The following is a 9364-nucleotide window of genomic DNA, read 5'->3' on the forward strand; positions in this document are numbered from 1 at the left end:
CACAGAACTGGGCTACCTGAGGTGGAAAAATGGCTGATGACAGTAGGTGATCTTCTACAAGGGTGAGTGCAAAAAGAGGATGTTACGCATCACTGACGCAGAACAACAATACTCAGGAATTCAGGGTTTCCCTGCACCGAAGGGGAACATTCGCCTCAGGCTTGACCTCCCCTGTGTGAAGGCCGTCAGCTTGGCCCTGGCCACGCTCTGCCTACCACCAGCTCTAGATTTCAGTGCAGAACTCGTCTCCACTCTTTCAGCTTCTATTCCCAGCATCACTCTCTTCTCCCCAGTAGCATCTGTAATCCCTTCACTCAATAATCCACATTCTGGCAGGAGAGCTTTCTGCTACCTGAACCACTACCATCAGTGCCGCCTAGGCCTCTTCCCTGAACCAGATCCAGTGTTTCTGCCCGATTATCTGGGCAACGCTCTCTCCCACAAACACATGCGGCAGTTTCAACTCGGTGTCCTTGGCTTCAGAACACATTTCCTCAAGCCTCTTGCTCTGCCATTCCTGGTAGTTCCCAGCTATTTTTTTGCCCCAGTCCGAGACCCCTTGTTACCTCCTTCCCAATTCTTCATTTTCCTTCTTTCTCAGCACACAGCCAGGCTCTATATCCAGCAAGTTCTCCTGCTCTCTCAGTTCTAAGTTACGAGTCTAACCTCCTCTTCCTGTTCCTCACCTCCCTGGCAATGTCCTGGTCTCTCTTCCTTCTAGCTTTGTGTTGCATGGCCTCCTCCTCCACACCATCCCGATGCCAGCATGGAGTACACCAACAGATCTCATGCTCTCAGTTCTGACATCAAGCCCTCATACCTCAGACAGGTAGAACGAGCCCATAAAGACTAAATACACTCTCTGTAGTAGTCCCTGGCCAAAGCAGTCAGCCAACACGTATGGAGAGGGTGCACACAGTCAACCAGCCCCAGAAGCTATGAGTTACTCGCATGTACGCAGTGAGACCTTCTGCCTAAAGCAACGTAACAAAGCATGAACAAACCCAGTACCAGGGTCTTGGAATGGAAAGTGCTGGGCACCCATAAATATATGGAGGAATAAAAATTTCCTTCTTATATTCATAAATGTGTGAGACTTTACTACTTTCATGAACTTCCTGCTCTTCTAGAACTTCCATGGTTCTTTCCAAAATCACGTAGGAATTTTGCCCAGGAAGCAAACCCATGTCTGCTTTCTGTGTTGCCCACACTAGAACGCAAGTACCCCATTTATACACTCCTTCAGAAGTCTGCATATGATCTGTACCTGAGAAAGTATTAGTTCCTATCTATGCTTCCAGTGCTCATATCTGACAGGGGTCTTGCTGTGGAAAAATATGACAGCAAAAGAATTAATGTAACTTCATTTGGGAAAACTCTGGTTCCACAGAAATTAGTCTTTGTGTTTCTATTGACACAATGAGGTCAACACTATTACACAGGATTAAAATTTCACAACTCTCATCTTCCTCTCCGTAAGGAAAAACTCTACAACAACATCTCAGTTTGTTTTAGCAGTTTATGCTTACAACACTAAGATTAACTCCCACCTCTGGTTTCTCAGGCAAGGGCTCATTCTGCAGAACTTTCAGTGCTTTAGCAGCTGCATCATGCTTAGCAGCTTGTCTTGTTCTTCCTTTCCCATGAAACTGCTGCCCTCCAATTGAAAGCTCAACTTGATAAAGTAAGGGCCCGACAGGAAATGGGTAAAAGTACCTGCAAAGAGAGAGATTTCAATAAACAAATAGTTTGGCCTACAAAGTAAACAGAAACTTAAGTTCTACGTGGATGAATGTCTTGGATATCAGTAACCACAACTCGGCACTGAAGCACTAGTATTAAAAAGCCAAATTTTGATTTAAAGTAAAAAAAAAATTTAGGGAGACACCTTTGAAACAGAGTATCAGCATTTCTGGTTTTACAATACCAACACACTTCTAACCAATTAGAGCAGAGAATGACAATGTAACTACACTTTTATAGGCCTGGCAGGCCATGAAGTTTTGAATTCTCAATTCATATGCCCATCTAAAATGCTTTAAACTGAAGCTTTAATTTAAACAGCTTTAGAAAAAGCATCAAACTTTGCTTTTACACAGAAAGGAAATGCAAGAAATATATAGCTAATATTTAGCTAAGCCCTTCATGAGGCTGGCTATATCCAAATGCCCTCAAAAACCCTTCATCATTTGGTTCAGTTCCCTTTTTCCTCCCCTCCCCCCTTCAAAGAACACAAAACCCCAAGACCCTTAAATAAGACAAATCATAGCTATTTATGGGGTGTACTTATCAAAACTGTTTGCCTCATAAGCTGGCTATGTTTTAAGCTGAATATCCCCTTAAGGGACATTGTATTTTTAGCTAGTTTCTGAGTGCTCTGATGCTATCTTCTGGATGACGAGAGCGTAAGTTCAAAGACATGAGACTGCAAAACCGAAAGAGTCAACAGTACGTACCGTGGAGGATAAGTACCACCTCTCATTGTATAGCTGTAAGTGGACCTCATCCCCGTGTAAGGGTCGATAGGTTTGTACATAGGTTTCTTTCCCAGCTTCATGCAAAGTGCATTTAACTCCACTGTGGGGGTTACGCTGTCTAAAGAAAAAGGAATATAAAGAGAATTGTCCAGCTGTCACACGGAACTGAAACAATCTCAACTCTTCGGCCGTCTCCAAGCAGGGAACACTGAGCTCAAGTGTTGCCACGCGCAGTATCTTAAACAAATTAACTCTGAATAGAGAAGCTAAATGAACTTAAAGAAAATAAGTCTGTATGATGCATATTAAATTAGCAGCCTAGTGCACTTGTGACAAATCCTGTTACCAAAAAAGTGAATTTGCTGGGTACCTTTTGGGTTTTTTTTGCTTTAAACTCGTGAAGCCACCAATCTATTTATTTTTACAGTGCATCTAACAATGCAGTCTACAGAACAGAAATTCCTCTTCCCCCAAATGCTTTAAATTAAACTACCAGACCCGCTACATACCTTCTGTGTCTGTTGTTTACCGAGAACGACGGAACCTTTCTCTTTGTACTCAATGACCTAAGAAGGGGTTTTATGACTCTTCACCTTCACATTGCACCTGGCCCTTTCAGAAGGGGGATATATTGCTGCTGAGCACTACAAACACCTCTCTCAATGCAGATACTGCCTGGATGAAGAACTGACTCCCTGTCTGTTCTCATTTGAGAAAGAACAGCACGTACATGGTCATTTTTTCTACCACAGGCCTCACTGGCTCAAAAACCAGCGTGTACTCTAGTACAACAGCATTCTATTACAAGGCAATTGCCCGAAGAAAATGAAATTATTGAACAGATTCGCAGACAGGATAAGTAATTTCTAGCTTCTAAAGAAAGAATTTAGGTGGTATCAGGACACAACTGGCACAAAAGGTAAGTTTTAACCTTTGCTGAACACACTAGTGCTATCCCAATAGCTCTGGATTCAAGTGACTAAGAGTAAATGCAAAACGATCTCAAGTGCAGCTGAGATGTGAAGCTAGTTCATAGTTAATTTTACATTTTAAATACATTTTAAAAGCAATCTCAGCTAAGTAAGAATTTCCCTAAGCACAGCAAATTACACCTTATGTCCTTTCATACAAATCAACATCTATTTCCCTTTAAAGGACAAACGATGCAAATCCCAAAGCTCTGATCTAATCCCTCAACACAAATTTAACTTTTTTTTCACTAAATATTCCCAAAGGCATCTTTCACTGTCAAGCTTTTGAGCTATCCTATCAAAATTACCAAACACCTTTATCCACCCACGGAAAAGATTCTTCTTCGCTGCGACCGAATTCCTCATGGAGTCTTTTTTTGTTTGGATTTTTTTTAACTTAGTTTTCCTTTTGTCAAGATTAGGATAAACATCTTTTCCAGGATTCCATCAAGCGTTACAATACAGACCAGCAAGTTAGGCAGGGGGTTCTTCACACCTGAATGACTTACCAGGGAAACCCTATACTTTCAAATTGTTAATACAATGAGTTTTGTCACGTCGCCCGCAGCAATCAAAGACTGTATCAAGATGATGTTCTCACAAAACCTGACAACTGCCGTTGTTAAATACACAGAATTACTGGTTTTATTCATCCTTGTGCCACTTTACAATACATACCAAAACCAGAAAGGCGTATTCGGTGTCTGTTAGGGTTTTTTGTAATTAGTTTATTGTGGCATATACCTGGATTCTTGCCTTCACTACGAGATGGACGAGCCGTGGGCTTAGGGAATTTTGTCCCTTCCAAAGCTTTGGCAGCTGCCGCGTGTTGCGCTTTTTTAATACTAGTTCCTTCAGCTTCCCAGTGCTGGTCCCCAAGAGTCAGTTGCACTGTAAACACCTCAAAAATAAACAACATGGATTTTATTATGAGCTGCTTCAGAATTTGCATAATTTATCAGACTCTCTTACACAAACCAATGAGTCTTTTAGTGATGAAGTTGAGTGTGTGGTAATCAAAGCTTTCCTCAACCACTGTGTCACCTCCAGATGTTAAACACTTTGGACAGCAATAGGATTTCCCTGATCACTGAACTAGGAATTGCACAATAATCGTAGCTAGCAACAATCCTGCGTGAGACTGGGCAGGCTAAAAAAGTAAAAGACACAGTGTGAGCAGAGGTGACAGCTAGGTGTATAACTGGTACGCTGACACCACTCGCAACAGAAATCCAGGCTTTTGAATTCCACATAATTCAATTCCTGCTTTAATACCGTGGGGGTGTTTCGAACGGCATTATTCGCCACTTGGAAGACAGGAAGTTCACACTGCACCATAAAAGCTTCTATGTGCCCACAGGTGAGCACAAGCCTCTTTGATTACAGAGCCAAGCTCCGTGGCGATTCTTTTTAAGTATGTGGGATAAGGAAGGATATGTATTGCCCTATATTATCACAGATTAATCAGACAACAGCAAGCCAAGGTCTCCCTGGTAATTAACTGAGGTTTAATTTCAGAATGAAAAGATGAGTGAACAGATGCTCTGAACGTTATTCCAATACTTTCTGTAACTGCAAACCTTACCTCCTTGGCACACCGAAGCCGACGTTACTCTTATTTTAGACAAAAGATTGTAGTTCCTAGTATTATTCAATTCCAAGGGAACTCCTCTAACATACAACAAAAACTGTTCCAAGAAACACCTTTGAGAGATGACGTCAGATTAAATAGGCACATCCCAGGCTGATTTTCCTTGTATGCCTTGACCTCAGTTCCCACGCAACAGAAATCTTCAATGAGGACTAAAAAGTTTAATAATGCTAAAACTCCCTTTGTCAGTGTTCTTTGAAGTTAACACAAACTGCTTGTATATTTGCTGTATTCCTGAAAAACAGTCTCTGGATATGAACAGAACACCAAAGGAATTGTGTATTACCCAGGCTGTGACACACTGTAAGCGTCGTGCCCTGATATGGGCTGCACACCACATGCTGGTCTACCCTACAAGGTGTATATAGGCATTCTTACATTCCCACTGTGAAGAACTAAAGCTGCTTTTGCTCCAGAACAGATGAATGTTCAGTGCTGTTCAATCATACTGCACTTCAGGCATTAAAGAACATATACCAGGATCCTTGTTTTCCAAATAATGGGCAGTTAGGATGGGAAGTTCATTTTATGTACAACTTAGACAAAGCGACAGCAAAGCAACATTCAGTTATTATGTGTGCAAGAAAAAACAACTCTTAAAATTGAGTCGTAAAACTTATTCCTGGTATATCAACAACTACAGATTTGCAGCTTGCCAACTGCGTAGACACAGAAGCACTACAACTCATTATGAAGCATTTTTCCTAAATAAACATAATTGACAATTTTTTCCTGCATCTCACAGGACAATTTGGACTAAGAAACTATTTTAATTTTTTGAAGTTGGTGGGATAAATCTCAATATAAAAATGCACCACAGGAAGAACACAGAAAATTTGCAGAATGGCAAGATGTAGAACAAAAGCTTAACATGGTCCTAGAAGGTGACTGGATAAAGATCATCCATATTTAACACGAAATTTTTTAGCAAAGGGTGCACAGGACAAACCTTTATGAAACGAAGGTCAGAGCCAAGCATCTCATGATGGAGCTAACAAAGAACCCTTTGAAACAGCTAAGTGGCTTTAGGTACCAGGTAAGCTCAACCCTCACACACGTCAGGAAACCAATCCTGTTGGTTTACACATCTAACGGCTTCACACTTCCCCGCCACCGGTACTTTGGCGAGCTTCCCACTCCGCTCTATTATTTTGTATTGTCTTGCACCAAAAGCATCTCCTTTGCCTTTCCACTTATGAAAGAGCATGAACAACAGCAATAAGAAACTATTAATATTTACCTTAGAATGAGCTGGACCTTGCTCACTCAAAAGCTTATATTCAGGCTGAATCTTATTGAAACGGGCTAACTCATTCACAAGACACATTGGGGTTTTCTCTTTGGGGTTTGCCATGTTTGAAGGAGCTGAAAGATGACACAGTAACAGATAAATGAACAGGCACCTACGAACTCTGCAAGTTTTAACTAAAAACCATAAATCTCATTGGCTTAGCATTTAGTGGTCTGCAAGACACCACTTCTCAGAAAAGATTTGCTGGAATAGACAGCTCTGCTCATTAGCCAAACTAGAAACCTTCTACTGAACTTTGGGATTTCCAGGCAATGTGCGTGCCTAAAAGACAGCAGCATTATGTTTCATGTTTTAATGCAAGCCAGAAGCATGAACCTAGGACTCCCGGATTTAGCTTGCATCTGATGCAGTACATTTTAAGGAGCAAATCTTTTAAGTATTCATCATGATCACTTACTTTGAATAATTTCAAAAAGTCAGTTAATTTCTTTTTCCTTCTCCTATTTTCCCCTATTATCTATTTTTTATTTATTACCTTTTATTTGCTCTACTATATTTTATTAGCACAATATATTTATCAATAATCTGGTCATAAAAGAGAGAAAGTATTCCAAACAGCATGTTTTACATTTAAAACAAGCTACTTGTAGAAAAGATGGATAGCAATTCTGTAACAATTCAACGTTATATGATTTTAAGTATTCTTTACTTTACAAACATTTCAAGTAGTTATGAGAACTGTGGAAAGTATGCTTCTGCCTCACACATTTCATTCAATAGGGAGAAAGCTATTCTACTTGGATAAATATTACTTCTTAAGTATCAGTAGGTGCAAGACATCAGGAATAGATCATGCCAAACCAAAAATGCTAAGAACATACACACTTACTAACAGACACTCCATCTTACCTGCAGCTGCATTGGTGGATGTAACTGATGCAGAGGGTAAAGCAGAGTTTTGGATAGGTCTACCTGCATTTTCAGAGGGCAAGGAACTAGTAGTAGAAGGAATACTCAAAGGCTGTGAAAGAGATGGGTTTTTATTCAATATTTGGCTCCCTGCAAGGGCAGCAGAAGGATTCTGAATTTGAACTTGCGACATGTTCACTTCCAACCAGAGCAAATTACTGTAGGTAAACAGCTTTGAATGCAGGCAGACTCAGTGGGATGAAGCCAAATTGCTGACCTAAAATGAAAACACGAAAAAAAGATTATACTAAATATTTAGCATTCTCTAACTAACAATCTATTGAAATTACCTCTCCATCAGCAAAAAGGGGAAAAGGGCAAAAAGTGTTCAATCGAGCATCCATTGCTCCTGTTTTGCATGCAGTGAGTCAGTTATGCACCCAGTTTTCACAGCATATGTCAACCTAGATGCCCTCTCGCTTCACTTCCACATTTCTTTCATTTATAAAAGTTGTGTAGAAGCTTTAGGTATGATTGTTCATTTAAGATAACTACCCACGTGTTTTCCTCCTCGCTGAATCCACTCAGAAAGCAAATCCAGTTACTTCAAACTGCGTTTAAGTTTAAACACTACACAAAGAGCAACTTTCCTGAACAGATTACATTTCATGCCTTCTGCCGTTTGAAGTCAAGGTTTTTAACTTGGGAGGGCAAGCAATCAACACAGTCTTTACAAAACAATTACTCAGAGCGTGCACCTCTTATTATAAACACGTACCCTCCCCCCCGGATCACGAGAGGAATGGCTAGCCATTCGTGAGGGGAACACAACTGGTGCCCAGCAGAAAATGCTGAAGTAGCTTGACTGGGAGACGGGAAGGTGTAAGAGTTCATAAAGTTTATAAGCTACACGTGCTCTGAAGGTTACTTCTACTTCAGTCAGAACGTGTCTCAGCCACAGTTCAAGCATCCGTTTGGAGTTACTCGCCCTTGCAACACTCTAAACAGTGTTGAAAGTGCCCACAGGCATCCACGTTCATTAAAGAAAAAACCCCTCCAAGCGATGAACTCGCACCCGTCGATGGGAAGTCTTACGATAGGTCTTTCCTCCGCCGACAAATCAGGGTTAGATTTCTCTCACACATGGATGCAACATTATCTCCAAGCTGAGACAGTTAAACCTAAATATACACCAAGAGGTTGCCAGCTTGGAGGCTACCATCGCTGCCAGAGCTCAGCTGCCCCTATCTCCTTACCATCCACGCTTCCCTTTCTTTTGTGAAAATCCATTTTACAGCCTTTACACAAAGGCACATGTACGCTGGTCACCTGCAGAGGTTATTAGGGCAGCAAACAAAGGTTTATTCCTTCATAACTTATAGTTGAAAAGGAGAAGGGAAATCACTGCTCCAGACACCACCAGGGAGCTATTAGTAGCAACACAACTACAGCAGTGCTCTGTCAGCTTCAAATTCTGAACCTGTGAATGGACTTCCAAATGTAAGAGGAGCAGCAGTGAGTCAGAGGGAAGTTTTTAGCTAGTTACTGACAAAACAAACCTGAGAGGAGAGCCTAGGTTAATGCATTCAGGGACACAAAGATTTATTTATGTATTATGAGGAAAGAGCTAGTGGGAAACAACAGATACACCAACGAATCTAGCCTCTGGACTGTTTTTACTTTGAAAAAAACATCATAAACACATCAGGCTTATCATACTACCGGCTGGATAACTTTGGTTTTTACTAGAGAGCAAAATTAGTTCAGATCTCATTAGTTCAGGAGACCTGCATGTAGATTACACTCAAAACAAATCCTGTATTTGACTGCTAAATTTGCAGAAGTTACACACTGTGTGCACTGTAACTGTAAAAATGTTACTAGGGACTCTATCTAAAGGAACTCCAAGGGGTTGTAAGACAAAGATAAAGAGTATGTAGAATAAGACTCCAGGGTAATAGTTTTATAATCACCAAGTTTCATTCCCAGGAACACCACTAGAAACACCGAAGATTCTCCTACATAACAATAATAATTGCCTGGAAAAGACTATAAAGTCTTGCAGTGCAATAAAAAAACCCTAATTCTCCTTTCCTGCTCTGCT

General features: G+C 40.8%; 1 protein-coding gene across 7 annotated transcripts in view; it reads right to left on the reverse strand.

Annotated features, from left to right (window-relative positions):
- Positions 1-9364, reverse strand: part of STAU1 (staufen double-stranded RNA binding protein 1) — a 26308-nt gene that overhangs the window by 14077 nt on the left and 2867 nt on the right. For 3 of the 7 annotated variants that reach the window (XM_010157002.1, XM_010157009.1, XM_010156993.1), the window contains 5 exons: positions 7261-7537; positions 6340-6464; positions 4193-4349; positions 2457-2595; positions 1551-1716 (listed from right to left, as the gene is read on the reverse strand). In XM_010157002.1, coding sequence (XP_010155304.1) covers positions 1551-1716; positions 2457-2595; positions 4193-4349; positions 6340-6464; positions 7261-7453 — 780 coding nt within the window. In that variant the 5' untranslated portion in view covers positions 7454-7537. Of the gene's footprint in view, positions 1-1550; positions 1717-2456; positions 2596-4192; positions 4350-6213; positions 6465-7260; positions 7538-9364 lie in introns of those variants that run through there. The other 4 variants (XM_010156969.1, XM_010156977.1, XM_010157016.1 and 1 more) reach the window with 3 other exon arrangements.

This window comes from Eurypyga helias, unplaced genomic scaffold (genome assembly GCF_000690775.1).
Source record: "Eurypyga helias isolate BGI_N326 unplaced genomic scaffold, ASM69077v1 scaffold12160, whole genome shotgun sequence".
NCBI classification, from domain to species: domain Eukaryota; kingdom Metazoa; phylum Chordata; class Aves; order Eurypygiformes; family Eurypygidae; genus Eurypyga; species Eurypyga helias.